Source organism: Nestor notabilis, unplaced genomic scaffold, assembly GCF_000696875.1.
Source record: "Nestor notabilis isolate BGI_N333 unplaced genomic scaffold, ASM69687v1 scaffold22302, whole genome shotgun sequence".
Taxonomy (NCBI): Eukaryota; Metazoa; Chordata; class Aves; order Psittaciformes; family Psittacidae; genus Nestor; species Nestor notabilis.
In genome coordinates, this window is record NW_009917268.1 from 38,292 (window position 1) to 53,404 (window position 15,113).

The 15,113-nt window shown below is 51.6% G+C and overlaps 1 protein-coding gene across 1 annotated transcript in view; it reads left to right on the top strand.

Moving 5' to 3' along the window:
- MGRN1 (mahogunin ring finger 1, E3 ubiquitin protein ligase) overlaps positions 1 to 14,529 on the top strand; it is a gene marked incomplete at its 3' end in the record, with an annotated part of 45,165 nt that extends 30,636 nt beyond the window's left edge. Inside the window, exons 7-13 of the mRNA XM_010009149.1 lie at positions 749 to 796; positions 4,961 to 5,029; positions 7,199 to 7,358; positions 9,166 to 9,275; positions 12,719 to 12,942; positions 13,836 to 13,959; positions 14,484 to 14,529. Of these exons, the coding sequence (XP_010007451.1) occupies positions 749 to 796; positions 4,961 to 5,029; positions 7,199 to 7,358; positions 9,166 to 9,275; positions 12,719 to 12,942; positions 13,836 to 13,959; positions 14,484 to 14,529 (781 nt within the window). The remainder of the gene's footprint in view (positions 1 to 748; positions 797 to 4,960; positions 5,030 to 7,198; positions 7,359 to 9,165; positions 9,276 to 12,718; positions 12,943 to 13,835; positions 13,960 to 14,483) is intronic.
- Between the last annotated feature and the right edge of the window lie 584 nt (positions 14,530 to 15,113).

Sequence of the window (15,113 nt, forward strand, 5' to 3'; positions counted from 1 at the left end):
AGCAGGAGGGCCTGCTGGAGTTTCTCCTAAGTCTCCTTTCCTACTGTCTAGATTGTGGCAGGAGAGCTGTTTTCTTTCAGTTTAGCTGGCCCATGTGGAGGATGGAGAAAATAGAAATAGCACACTATTCCTGTCACCAGTTCTGACACCAGGCATATACAGAATTGTTCCAGCTATGACTGCTGCCAGTGAGCAAATGAAAGGCTTGAGGCAGTCACTGCAGCTCTGAAGGTGGCAATGCAGAGCGTGCGTGACTTGGTTTGGACCCCATCCAGTGAGCAATCCTTGTTCTCTGCCTCCTGCCAGCCCCTTGCTCTCTCGGGGCTCTGGCCTCAAGAGGGGCTCTGGCCTCAAGAGGGGCTCTGTAACTGGATGTTATTTTAGGGTGTTAACAAATATCCGCTGCCAAGTCTTGCTGGACTGGCTGAAGAAGTGTTTGCACCCAGTTGGACTGCTTGCAACCTGAAAGGATGCAGTGTGCCAGGGGATTTTTGTGCATGCTCTGACCCATTTCAGCAAGGTTTATTTAACTTGAGCCAAGTCCATCTAGCTCTGCACTGAAGCAGACAAGGGGCACTCTGATACCCTGTTCCTCTATCTGCTGGGAATGATGGCCATTCAGGCTGTCCTGGTTACACACATGCCACCCTTCGCTTAGCTAGCAGACATCAACTCTGATCACGAGTCTGTTTTGCTCTTCATTTGTTCACTTCAGCTATTTAACACATTTCCTTTTTTTTCCTGCTAGCATGTTGATGGCAGCTTTTCCGTGAAGCCACTGAAACAGAAGCAAATTGTAAGTACCTGTTTCCTTAAAGGCATTTCCTGGTGTCCCACAGGTGCCTGTCTGTACCCAGTGGGAAGCTTCAGTGTTAATTCACTGAGAGCCTGAGACCTCACCTCCTTAGCTCAGATACCACAACCAAAGGCAGTGAGCTGCTGGCAGCCCTTAATGTTGGGTTGTTTGTTGCTCAGCCAGATGTGTGTTGGGGAAAGAAATATAGCAGTGGGACTGGCAGAGCAATGGTGCAGGTCTCTGTGCTCCCCTGGGAGGCAGGCACTATGTATAGATCCAGTCTTCCCTATACCTTCCTGCCTTGCTGGCAAAGCACAGTACTGATGCTTACATATATAGCTGTAAGTAAATTAGGTTTGCATAAGGGAACTTAAGTGCTGTATGTGTTAAGTAGTTCATTGACACTGCCTGATCTCCTTAGGTTCTGTGTTTTGTGGTGTGGAAGGATATCTTCTCAGGCTCCCAGTGTCCTGCCTGGAGGCTGAAAACTTTTAGCTTTCCACATGTGTGAGCATATTAAGATATGAGGATATCATCTCCCTGCACAAGCTTCCTTGTTGTGCCCATGGTATCTATGGAGGAGCCTCAGGGATTGAGACCTTTTGGCTCATCTTGCCAGTTCCATCCAACTGTCTTGGTACTTGAGCAATCACAGCATGGTATTGCTTTGAAGCTGTTATGTTTCAGGCTGCACACATTATGAGGGTAAGGAAAGGAAGACGGGAGACTGGCAAATAGGGAAACATCAGGGGTCTGTAGCCCTTTTTTAGCCCATCCGGTGTGGTGTGAAGCTGTGTAGTGCCTTATCAAGGTTGAAACTGCATCCAGTCTTACACGGAGAGAAATACATCAGCAACTGCAAACTGTAAGATTGCCAAGAATTTCACCTTCTGACAGGAAATCTGGTAGTGATCCTGCTGCAAGGATCAGCTTGAAATGTCTTGGAGAAAGAGATGAGATTTTGGTGGTCGATCCCTTCACCTTTAGATGTGTGTTCTGTTTCTGCTTTAAGTGTGTTTGACTTCAGATGCTCATGATTGAAGGCTAGGGTTATCTGATCTGAATTAAGAAGCCTTTTACTATGAAGAAGATCATTAAGCACCTTGATTAGACACTTTTTTCTCTAAGATGTTGCAGTCACCAGGCCAGAAACGAGCTGCTAAAAGGTACCAGTTAATCCTGTATCAAAATTGTGTTCAGTAATTCACTACCTGCCCCACCAGCAGACTGACGTGCTTGGTGCTTCCCTCCCTTCCTTGGTGCTTAGCTTGGCTGTGTTGCAGCATTATCTCCTGGCTAATTGATTGATCTGTATCCCACAGGTACTCTTAATAGAGGTAGATAGAGATGGTTCTGGGAGGGAGTCTATGGAGTGTGTGAAGGCAGGTTTGTACTGGGAACATCCGGAGGAGCGGAGCAGCTGAAGAGAGAGCTCCTGCACTGTGCTGGAGGAAGCTGCCTGAGCAGTGAGGGAGCAGAGCAGTGTGGTGCCAGCAGTGCCTCTTTCTCACATACTCTTCTGATCAGAGAAGAGCATTTGTGAGCTGATGAAAAGTAAGATTTAAAAGAAAAACTAGTGCTTACATGGCTGTGACCTTTCTGAGTCGGTGCTGGGTTACTGCACACACTAACACAGTGTGTGTACCATTCTCCATTTAGCACTCAAATGGATGCCCCAAATGGAGGGCTGTCTTGCTGGAAGTGCTCTTCAGGGAATTTCCCACCCTACCACAGACTGATTAGCTGCCTCCTGCAGTGAAACAGTGTGTGCCTGCCTGTCTTTACTGGCAGAGCATGTAACCTTCCCACTCTTGTGTTTGGTTGTGGGTACTTTTTTTTGATTGGCAGTTTGTAAAATGTAATGCTTGTATGTTCTCCCCTATGTTTTTTAAAATAGAAGGAAGCTCTTTCTAGAAGATCACACAGTACCATTGAAACTGAGGTAATATCTGCACCCATAACAGCATAGAGCAGAGGTATAGAGTAAACCATCTGTGTAACATTGTACATTCTTCACCATCACTACTTTTCTTTGCCTTCCCCTCCTTGCCATTGCTAGGATCCCTGGGCACCTTTTGTGTGCATCGACTTCTAAAGCAATTTTGGAGCAGGAAGCAGCAGCTAATGAGCTGAACTGCTTTGTTCTCTCAGCTGAGATCAGTTATAATGTACCTACCAATCTGTTTCAAGAAATCCAGCATGGATGAATACAAACAGATGGATCAGCAGAAAAACATGACCTGGACTTGGCTGGTGACTCCTGTGTGCATCAGCTGAGGCTGTATATAGCAACAGAAGCCTTTGGAAGGATGACGTGGTGCAGGTTGGTTTGCAAAAGCATGAAGGTGAAGGACTGCATTGTGTACAATCATCTACTTCTTATTCACTCCTACTCTTTTTAAACCTAGAGATCTTTCTAGTAAGAGCCATGTTGCACTGCTCACCCTTTGCCTACTGGGACATGAACTTCTTGGGAGTTTTTAGAGGCAAGCAGTTAAAACGAATGCAGACTCCTGCTGAGTCTTCCTTCCTGGCGTCTTCTTTGCTTTGAGCAGACCACTTCTGCACTCACTGCCGCTCATCACCATCCTCTGAGCAGTCAGGATGCTGTTAACAAGACTCTCTTTGAAATGTCAAGTTACAAAAGGACATCTCCCACATAATTGTTCCCAAACTTCCTGGGTGAGTTGTGAGCTGCTGCAGAGGATTTTGCTCAGCAGTCCAAAGGCTGACCTCATTGCCGTGAAATGTAGGCCTAGAACAGATTGTCTGTGAGCTGCATGCTGAGTTAAATGGGGAGCCTTTGGAATTAGTTTGTTAAAGCTGCTGCATCCCAGCTCAGAGCATTTCTGAACTGGCAGATGGGTTGGATATAGCTAGCTCCTGCCCCCATCTTGGCATGTGACGTCTTCTGCAGCACTGAAATCTCATGGCAAAGCCATTGCTCTTCTGAGCACCTGGTTTGACAAAAGGAGAGCTGTCCATTACACATGGACATGCTAAAACCCCTGGGCTGACGAGCTGTTGAAGCACTGGGCTCCCAGTGGGTTGGTTTCACTGCGTGCTGTTAACTGGACCCTTAGTGGAGATGACAGGAAAGCGTTTGCCTCCCCTGTTTGTGAGATGTGTCAATTTGATACCTTGGGACCCCTTCAGCATTCTTTAGAATTGTTGTGGGGGTTTGTGTGGAGGAACACACCCTGCTCTGGGGCAGCTGCTGTGTAGAACCACGTCTCAGGGGACCAGTGTCTTTGTGCATCCGTATAGGGGCTGCTCCAAACAGCTCCAAGGTCTTGTTCTGCATTTCCTGGCTAAGCTAAAGAACAGGGGAGAACACCCCACCGTGCAGAGGGGGCTGGCCTTGCTGGGACTTGAACCATCAGCCTTTCTTGCCTCAGTGCTTTAATTCAGCTGCTCAGGGCAGTTTGCAGGCAGCTTCCAGTGGCTGCACAAGGGCATGGCTTGGAGGAGTGTGTCCCAGGTCTGGGGCTGTGAGGAGCTTCCCCCTGTGCCTAGAGTGCTTTCTGCCACCACACACCCCAGTTCAGAGAAGCCACCAAGGGCCTGGGGATGGTAATAAATGACACTGCACTAACGTAGGGTTGTCCCTCGAGTACTTCTTATGCTGAGGGTGATGGTTTGTCTGTCTTCAGTAGCTTGACCTTATATTCTCAGGTGATGAACAAAGAAGTGACGTGCAGCCATGGATGTGTCAGTAACAAGCTGTTGGCACAGTACATCTGCTGAGGTTACAAAGACAGGTGGAAGTTAATGTTGGTTGAAGTTAAGCAGTACTTCACAGAAGGAAAGGACTGTGGAAGGCTGGTTGCCTCTGGTTTATTTGAGCTCTGGGTGCATATTCCCTCTTGATCTGTGAGATGAGCAGAGTATTTGGTTTCGAGATGATCTTGACTGTGACAAAAGTGGGCAGTTGGGCTCCCTGATCAGACCAGACAGGATGGACACCACTTTCAGAACAAGGAGAGACTCATTCTACCAGCTATCCTTTGTGATACTTGTTTCTGTTAACGTTTTCAGGTAGCTATAGGGGAGCTGGCTGTTGTGGATGTAACATGGGCATTTCGACACAGGGAGGGAGGGGAGGTGATCCCGAAGCAGCAATGACAGAGCAGCTGGCACTCCAACTGTTGTCTTCTTCTCCAGGTTGACCGGGTGAGCTATCTGCTCCAGGAGATCTACGGCATCGAGAACAAAAACAACCAAGAGACCAAGGTAAAGGTGCTCAGGAGCCTCCTGCTCTCTGAGCTGTGGGTTTCCAGCCTGCACCTTCTGGTTTTGAGCTTAACTATGGGGCTCGACAGGGCAATGTGGAGGTGATTCCCAGAACAACTGTCGAGTCTGTGTCACTCCTGCAGGCACTGGAGAAGCTCAGGGATGACAGGTTCTCACTGCTGTAAGGCCCAAACACTCAGTGGAGTTGTGCTGAGATGATTTTAGATAGCATGAGACTCAGGGCCTGTTTCCAGGGTCTGGGATTGCTGGGAGAAAAGGTTATCAGTGCCCTGGAGGTGTTTCAGAGCACAGAGACAGTAGAGATAGCCATGGGCCAGTGTCGCTGCCTCTCTGCAGTCAAGGCAGTAGGTCTTGGTGCTGTGCTTTGCTCCTGTGGCTCCTTCATGTTCTCCTGTTTAGTTTGTTTTTCTGGGACAGGGGATCTGCATATTCCTGTAGCGTTGCAGTGAATTGAGCTCTTCAGGGCTTGCCAGAGAGCAAGTGTCCAGAGAGCAGCCTGCATTCCCCAGCAAGAGGGAGCACAACATCGCTAAGAGATGTATATGCAAATGCTGTAACCAGAAACATTGCCCATCCTCAGGGAGGATGAATCCCAGCTTGCTGCACAGCACCATGCAGGTTATGGGACTGCTTTAGGCTTGCTTTAGCCTTCTGTTGAGCTGCCCTTTGCTGCCACCTGGGCTGCAGTGTACCAAGTGCTGGCCTCAGGATCGCACCACTCTAGTGTGTGTAATGTGTGATTTGCAGAGGAGTAGCCGCAGAGCAAGACAAGCAGGATTTGCTCTCCAAGCAATGCAGTGTCCTGCCCAAACCATTCTGTGATCTGTCTTCCTGTACCAACAGGTGGTAGCACCTGAAGAGGTAGGAGGGAGAAGTCTTTTCAGAGATTTTTCTTGCACAGGATATATTTAAGAGGATTGAAGGCTTCTCTTTGAGTCCTACAGGGTCTTGTGATGATTCTCTTGATCCAATGGTCACACACTTGTGGCTCATCAGACAAGTGGCCTGGGGCCATTTTTGTTCTTCCTAGTGTACTGAGCAAACTGAATGGGAAAGCAAAAAGCCTGCCCTCCCTACCTCCCAAAATAGGAATCCATGTGACGGGGCAGACCTTGCAGCCTTTTGCTGGCACAGGCAGCAAGCAGGCTGGGTGTGGATGTGGCAGCAGCAGATGCTGTCTGTTGCTGTTTACACCAAGCTTGCCCATGGTCTAGCATGTGATAGCCCTGGAGACCAAAGGGGCCTCACGAAGTGGGACCAGGTGAAGGTGGAGGGTGGCCCATGCTGGGTCATCAGTTTGGTGGGCTCTGGCATGACTTCTGTGGTGGTGTTGGTGTCACTGAAGAGAGCTCTTATGGTCAGAGAGTGGGTTTTCTCCTCCCAGCTTACCAGGTTGCTGAGTGGCTGTAATCCAGTTTTTGGGACTCGTGAGTGACTGGAAGACAAGTGTGATGCATGTTCATGTAGAATGGGTTCACACCAATATTTGTACCAGTGTAGCTGTTAGTGGTGAGCATCCCAGGCTGGTTCTCCTGCAGCTGCATGAAGCCTGTGCCAGCACAGGAGACTGGTGAAGATCCTGTGGCAGGAGAACCACTCACTCCTCACTTGCTCGGAGGAACTATGGAAACTGGGCTAGAGTGTGCCTCCTGGCCAGCCTGGGGGCAGCCTGACCTCCTGCCTGCCACAGTCAGCAAGCACCTCCTTTTGGGCTGCTCTGTCTGCAGATATGGGGCAGAAGGGCTGGACTGCCAAAGAGCCCTCTTCCTTGCCAACTCTGGCAACTACCAGGCTAGTAGGTGGGAGCTTGTCCTTGGTCCCTCTCAGCCAAGGGGGACCCAAAAGGGGCTCCCCTCTGCACACAGCCTAGCTCTGGGGAAGGGCAGCTGTACTGTGGATTCACAGTACAGTGCCCTGGCCTCTGGCCTTCAGTGAGCTCAGAGCAGAGCCCTGAGAGGAAGGAGTGTCTGCGCAGGGCTGTGTGGGCTGGAGCTCCTTCTCCTTGAGAACCCCCTGGTGAGAGCTGTGGGAAGAAGATGCCAGCTCTTCCATGGACTTTTGGTGGGAATTTCCCCAGGCCCCAGAGCCTGTTGGCAGTTCTGTGTGGCTCTTACCATTCACATGCCAACATCTTGCCTCTCGTTGCAGCCTTCAGATGACGAGAACAGCGACAACAGCAACGAGTGCGTGGTTTGCCTGTCTGACCTCCGGGACACCCTCATTCTGCCCTGCAGACACCTCTGTCTGTGCAATTCCTGCGCTGACACCCTGCGTTACCAGGCCAACAACTGCCCCATCTGCAGGCTGCGTGAGTATGTGCCCAGGAAACAAGGGCATCTTTCTCCCTCCTGGGCTCCTGTTAAGTCAGTACAGGCTGTGAGAGGGAGTGTTTTATATACTCCACCCTAAGGCTCAGCATCAAATATGCTGCTGCTCTCACTGGTGTCTGGACACTCCTGCCACCTAAAATAACTGTCCTTGAACAGGGAAGGAGAAGAGCACATGATGGGAGAATGACCCTTTGTGCAATGCCTCCCTGGCCACTCACCCTCTCCCTGGTATGGATCTGAAGGTGCAGGTGCTCTGAGCCGTGCCATGCAGGCAGATCTTGTGTTTTGGTGAAGATGAGGGAACATCCCTCAAAAGAATGGATGTAGAAGCTTTATCCTGAGAGTATCTGGCCCAGACAGCAGCCAGTCCCACCAGAGGGCTGTCCACGTACTTTGCCTACTTTTTTTTACCCTGTGACAACTTTACTTTTATTTCACCAGGAGGCAGAGATGCGATAACAGTCAATTTGGAGTCCTTTGCTTTGCCAGGAGAGTTCAGAGGATCTGCTTTGCTTAGCTCCCAAAAGATGGAAAAAATTAAATACCCATTCTGACACTCAGGCAGCATTTGCTGAATTCCATGTGTTTTCTCAAAGCACAGAGGCACAGGAGTCTCTTGAGAGGTGATGCCTGTGTTTTTGCTGGAATAGACAGATCACTTGTTTTACCCTGTGCTTGGTCTCTGAGATATTTGATTGTTTCTAATTGATACTTCTCAGCAAAAGAAAAAAGAGCCTAAGACAGATATTTGGCATGAGAAATTGAGTCTAACTGGTTCAAACGTGTCAAACATGCAGTTACAGAAAGCAAGATCTTATCAGAGGAAGTGCCAGACAGCTTTAACTATAAATAGTACAACTTAAAACACGGGGACTGTATTATCTCATCTGCATGCTGCAGTGGAGGAGGTTGTGTTTGTTTGGAAAGTGCCCCCATGTCAGACTTCCTGGGAATCTGCTGCTGGGGAGTGCAGAGGCAGCATGGATAGATCTGTACCTTTGTCCTCTGGCTCTAGGTTGGGTGCAACAGAACTAGGGAAATACCTGGGCTTTTCGTTATCTATGAGCAAGTTCTTACAGCTCCATCAGAACATATGTCTGGCTCATTCACCTGTGCCCTTGGCACAGAGGAACTAACAACATTAAAGATCTGCAGATAGGAAATGGGACTGTGGGCAGGGAGTGGAGATCAAAGCTGTTGTGATGGGAGGACCAAGGGATGGCTGTGCTGGAGACAGGAGTATAGCCACTAACCCTCTGACTGCATTCGCAGCTATTGCAGAGCCTCTCACCACCATGGCGCTGGCTGGTGGGGGAGCAGCCAATGACAGGCATGATGCTTCCAGGGCCAGCTGAACCCCAGGGCTGAGACTTGTGTGGTCTGGATGAACCCAAAGTGGCTTTACATGACACACACCCCCCCATCCTGTAGCTTTCAGTGCACTGCCCAAGGCCAAGCTCATGTTTTTCTTACTGTGTTGTACAGTATCAGGTCTGAAGTACCCCTTTACATGATGGTACCAGGGCAGGCAGTGCCTGTTCTCTGCAAGGACCCTGTGTACCCAGAGGTTTTGGCAAGCAAATCTCCTCCCTGTCTAGTTCAATTGACTAGAAGTCAGACCACGGCACTAGGCTTTGGTGTGCTCCACAGCCCTGCTCCCCATGTACAAGTGGAGATACCCCATGCCTGTTGTGTGCCTGTGGCAAGCTGAGGAGCTCTGGCACGCATCAGGCGTGGCCTGGTCCTGCTTGGCCATGCAGTCACCTGCCTGCTGTTCTCTTGTAGCCTTCCGTGCCCTCCTGCAGATCCGGGCTGTGAGGAAGAAGCCGGGGGCTCTGTCGCCGGTGTCATTCAGCCCTGTCTTGGCACAGAGCGTTGACCATGACGAGCACTCTGTAAGTACCTCCCAACCCTGTGTACAAAGCCAGGCAGGGCGCTGGTCTCAGCCTGAGTGGGCAGCTTCTGCGTGCATGAGTTGCTGGTGTTCCTGTGACCTCAGGAGGTATACTCAGACATTGTTCTTGCTGAGCAGTGCAGCCTTTCTTGTCAACCCTGCTGGACAGCCAGGATCTTTCCTCTCGTGGATTAATAATTAATAAACTTGGTTTTAGCCAAGTACTCTCTTGTCTTTTGGAGGAAAGAAATCCACAGAATCCTCAGTCTGAGAAGGTTCTCCAGGCCAGTCCCAGCAGAAAAGTGGCAGACTCTGGGCAGGATGGGAGCAGGGAAAATGGGGGGGTGGGGTGGTGACAGTTTGACTTGCACACACATCTGTGTGGCAGCAAGCTCTGATGAAATGCCCTTGTCATCAGGGTTCCCAGCATGACAGCAGAAAGGCCTCTTTGTGTGAGCCTCCATGAGAGGTCGGGGTCCCAGCAGGCAGCTGAGGAAGCTGGGATGGGAAGCGTGGTGCTGGTAGCATCAGAGCCTGGTCGCATGTGCTTGGTGCTCATTGCTTGAGCAGTGCTGTTGCACAGCTGGCTCTGTCAAGACACATGAGATCAGAGTAAGGAAAGGGATATCGGCATCTAGACCATCTTCTAGACCTCAGAAAGATAGTGTCACAGAAGAAGCCTTGTTTTACCCATCTGTCCTCTGCAGCATTGGAGCCCTGCTGCCTTCAACTGGGGGTAAGAAACAGGGCAGGGGAGAAACCCCAAGGGTTGTTGTGACGCAGAGCATGGTGTGTAGAGGAAGCAGGTGCTGTCGCCTGGAGCAAGGTGAGGAGATGCTGTGTGTCTCTTCGTGTCACTAACCTCAAGAAACAATGTCTTTAAACATGGTTTTCTCTTGACAGTGTCCCTTTAAACCCCTTAAAGTGAGCACTGTCTCCCTGCCCAGCAGGAAGCCTAAAAGGGAAACTGTAAGTGGACTCGGTTGTGTTTAGCTCCTGCAGCAGTTCTTTGCCCATGGTGTCACCAGCACGTGGAAGTGTTACACACGCAAGGGCTCGCTGACACGCTGGGGTTGACTCCTGCCCCTGCACAGGCTGGGGCACTCCCTGTACTGCCTCCGTGTGAGCAGTGAGACACTCACACCCTGCACAGACCATCACTAACCCCCTGGGTTGCGTGTGGAGGAATCAGCAAGATGCAAGCAGCTTGCACAGCGGTCTGGCACTGATCCGCAGGGACTGTCCCCACGTCCTGAGCCTGGCTGCTTTGTAGTTCCTGGCCAACATGTTTTAGTAGCTGTGTACAACTGTGGGCAAACTGCTGATGCCTTGGCTCACCCAGAAGCTTCCTTGCACTTGTCCCATCCCCTTGGCAGTTTGGCATGGACACATCTTGTGTTTCCACCCTGATACTAGATGTAGAGGTAGACGAACAGTCACCGTTGGACCAGATCTTGCATTCAGGAACACTGGCTGCAGTGGGCTGCTTTGCTTTTACAGAAACAGGAGGGATGGAGCTTGTTCTGTTGGGGACTCTCTGAGCTGGTGTAAGGGTGTGTAACTGGAACACGATGCTGGGGACAGCATGAGTGGCAACTGTGGGGGACCAGCAGCCAGGATGGGGAAAGGGGAAGGTGAGGGAGGCCCTCAGTTCAGGAAGGGTTTGTTTGTGCTCTTTGTGTGGTCCCATCGAATGCAGCTACAGCTGTTGTCGGTATCAAGGAGGCTGCAGTTGTCTTTTGCTCAAGCCAACCTGGATGAGGAATGTAGCTTGTTGTGCTTGTTAGGTCTGGAGAAAACCTGAGGCTGGGCTCACGGAAGGAGGCTGTTGCAAGCTTGATGTGACCCTGTCCCTCTGCAAGCTTCCTACAGCGACTGGCAATACAGATGGAGCAGTGGGCTCTGTGGGGTGTAGTGGTAATTGTCCCAGGGGAGAGCAGTGCCCTTAGGGTTGTTTGAAAGCTCAGAAACTTGCCATGAGGGTGTTGTAGCCATTGGCTGAGAAATCCACCTCCAGCCTTTGAGCTGTGCCATGGAACCTGAGCTTGCACCACATGAACAAAAAGGAGTAGCCTTTGAACCCTCAGGCCTTGGTCTGCACAGCCAGGAGAAAATGTCCCAAACACAGGCCAAGGGTTTTGTCTTCCCGGCTTCTCTGTACACAAAAGAGCGCCTCCGAGCTGCTGTCTAAAATGAGATCTCTTGGTAGAGATGGCTTTTGGCCGCACCGCCTGCAGATGGCAGCAGCTGGGAACCGAGCCCTTGTTAGCTGGCTTGGTTATCTTGCAACCTCCAGCTGGGGTTGGTCTTCAGCACAAGCTCATAACCATCACAAGGCCGGCACTTAGGAGTGTGGGTTGATGCTTGACCCCAAGTGCCACTCGTTCTTTCCACCCCGTCAGATGTAGCTACTTCTGTGACCACAAGTGAGCCAGTTCAGCAATCGACTTGCACTAACTTGGTGGCTGTATTGGAACAGGCTGCTGGGCAGGCACACCTGCAGCTCTGTGATTGCAAGATAAGGCAGAGAAGCTACAGGAGTTCATGGCCAAGCTTAGCAGCCACACACCATCTTAGGTACCACATAGAACCACTTTCCTGAGGATACAGGGCTGAAACAGCTCAATTTAGTGTAAGCCTGGAGTGCTGAAGTCTGGGCTGAGCTGCCTGTGGCTGCAGCATAAACCCCATTTGTCTTTGAGTTGAGTGCTCAGGATCTTTGTGATCAGGAGGATTTTTTGAGTTAAACCAGTGTTAGTTTAATGGCTTTGCGAGAGTGCCTTTGACTGGAAGCTTAGTGAGTTAAGGGGGGTTTGGGAATTGGTGCAGTTTTGCCGTCCTCCCTTACGGAGTGGCACAGTGGTTCTGTGATCCCTTTCCTACCTTTTGGCAGAGGTGGCTGTGTAGAGCCAGTGTTAGCAGCTGAGAGGATGGAGACCACGGGAGAAGCAGAAGTGGTGTAGGTTCCAAGGACCAACTCTCAGCTGGTTGGTGCACCGGGGGTGCTGTGTGTACCAGGGCTGGAAGCATAAGTGTCATGCTTGCTGAGCTGGAAGGGTCTCCGAACCATCTTTTAGGAGACACAGTCCAAGCACATCTTACAGTACCTTTAGTTTGGAACCTACTTCCTCACCCTCTTTGCCCAGCTCTTAAAAGTATGGGGGGGGATGCCCAGCCACATTCCAGCTTGCTGAGATGCCCAGTCTCTTCAGCATTGCTTTGGAAGCTTCCCTGGAGCATCACCAGTGTTACAGCCCAAAGGGGAACGTATGGCTGTTGCAGGGGAAGGAGGCTGAGGCTCTCTGGAGAGGTGGCTGTGGGGACGGGCTGTCTGGGCATGCAGTGTGTGAGTTGCAGGGCTGGGCTGCAGCGGGGCCTCCCCTTTCTAGGGGGGCTTCCAGCCTGGTGGGGGTTTCTTAATGTGCTGTTCTCTTTCACCCACAGAGCTCTGACAACATCCCTCCGGGCTACGAGCCCATTTCCCTGCTGGAAGCACTGAACGGCCTTCGCTCCGTTTCCCCCTCCATCCCGTCAGCCCCTCTGTATGATGAAATCAACTACTCTGGTGTGGTGGATGGGATGCCCCCGGCGAGCCGGCCGCTTGTGGGCATGGACAGAGCTGTGGAGAGCAGCCACCAAAAGGGCAAGCGGAGCAAGTCTCCAGATAGGTCAGCTCTGGGATGGAGGGTTCTATGCCTCTTGTAAGCCCTGGGGGCTTGTGGCCACATGCACTGGGAGCCAGGAAAGGGCTCTGGCTGGTCCCACCACTGGTATCTTTTAGGAGGCCAGCAGGTTCTCATGCTGGTGAGAGAACTGAGGCATCACCCCTGTTCAGCCTGAGGTTACAGCTTATGTCTCCTAAGGCCTATCTTACTCACCAAAAGAAAGAGGATTTTTAACAAGGAGAATTTAATCCTGGCTTTGGATGGAAGTATCTCCTTTCCAATGCAATTAGTCCCTCAATTTGCATTTGACATCCAAACCTTGCTCAATTTCCATGACATCCTGGGAAGCAAAAGAATGGGGAGAGAAGTGACCTGAATTTCAGAGCACAAAATGCTGAACGAGACCTTCTAATTATTGTCTGAAGCCTCCTCTATTGGCCTTGTGACGGAGGATGTAGGTGTGTATGCTATGGAGCAGGCAGCCCACTGCATGTGCGCTTTATGTGTCCCTTGTGGGGTTGTTCCTGGCACTCTGCTGTGCTCCATTCCAACTTTCCCCCTGGGAATGGAGCCCCTGAAGGTGTGAGGAGCAGTGTGGGCCCTGGGCCTCTTGCTTTCCGTGCCAAGGCAGGTTTGTCCAAGCTGTGTTACTGTGCTGAAGCTCTGCACTGCTTGGTTCTGCCCCAGAAACTGCTGCTCCTCTCCATGCAGCTGGTACTGGAGGGCCCTAGTGAATTTATCTCAGTAGTCGAGCTCCTGCTTATGCAGGTTTGCTGATGCTGCTGGTGGACACACAGCAGGGGTGGTGACAACTTGAGCTGCTGCCACCAAATCCAGCAGGGCCGTGGTGCCAGCAGCACTGCAGCTCCTCGTGAATGGAGTTTCTCTTGCCGCAGCACACTACGGTCTCCCTCGTCCCCCATCCACGAGGAGGATGAAGAGAAGCTCTCGGAGGACTCTGACTCGCCACCAGCACTGAGCGGGGGTGAGCTGGTCCTGAGGGAGACCAGCTCTCCGGAAGTAAGTGTGTGCTTTGCTGAGGAGCTGCTCTGAGCCAGAGCTCTTCTGGGGGGGCTTCTGGGACATGAGGTGCCTCATGAAGGGCCATCCCTTCCTCAGTGACGGGGTAAAGATGAGCTTGTTGGCATGTAGCCTGGAGCCAAGAGTCTTGGCTGCCTTCATTTACACATTGGGCTCCCTGGGGAAATGACATAGCCACTCCGTGTGTCTCTAGCACCTCTTTGGGAGCTGCGGCATTGGAAAGCCGTGTCAGAGCTGACCCTCCCTCAGCTTGCTGGGCAAGCCCAGCAGTGTGTGGGGCAGGGGTGGAAGCTGGGCCTTGCTGGGCTTCCAGCACCTCCTGCCATTGCTTGTAAACCCCTCCATCCCGGCCCGTGGTGCTGCAGTGCTGGTGGGTGGCCCTTTCGTCCTATCCTGAAGCAAGTCCTGGCCCCAAGCACGGTTCTGGAGTAAGCCATAGCAGGAGACAAGCGCCCCAAAGGCCTCCAGCCTGCAGAAGTAACCTGTGCTGCTTCTCCTTACAGAGCGTAGCAGGGGAAGAGATCGAAGAGGCCTTGTCTGCACAGCAGGGTAGGTCTCTGCTTGGCCTGGGGGTGGCCAGACCTCGTGTGGTGTCCAGCTGTGGTGTGGTGGGATGGGGGCAGCTGAGGAATGAACACAGGAGTTCAGAAACATCCAGCCCCTGAAGTCCATCCCTGAGCTGCTGTGCTTCTCCAGGGAAAGGTGCCAGGGTCTTTTCTGGAAACTAGGGGAGCAAAATTGATGATTTTCCCTGGTTTATTTGCCAAGGACCAATGCCTGCTGTGAGCTCTACACATGGGCCATCTCCTCATACAGCTGAGGGGGAGATGGCTACGTGCGCCACTGTGGTCTTGGTGAGAGCATGGCCACGGTACTGGGCATGCACAATGTGCCCCGGTGTCTTTGGGATGGGTCTTTGGTGCTCAGTCAGCATCCTGAGGGCATGAGGATGGGATGAGATAGGAGTGATGGGTGCGCTGTGGGGCACGAGCCTGCATATGAAGGAGCACCCTTTGGCACCGTGGCCTGGGCCAGTCTGACCGGCTCCCCCAAGCACTCTGTGGGGCTGTGGAGCTTCCTCCGGTCTGGGATCTCACCCATCCTCCTGGCCGCATGCACTGAGGGGCTCTCTG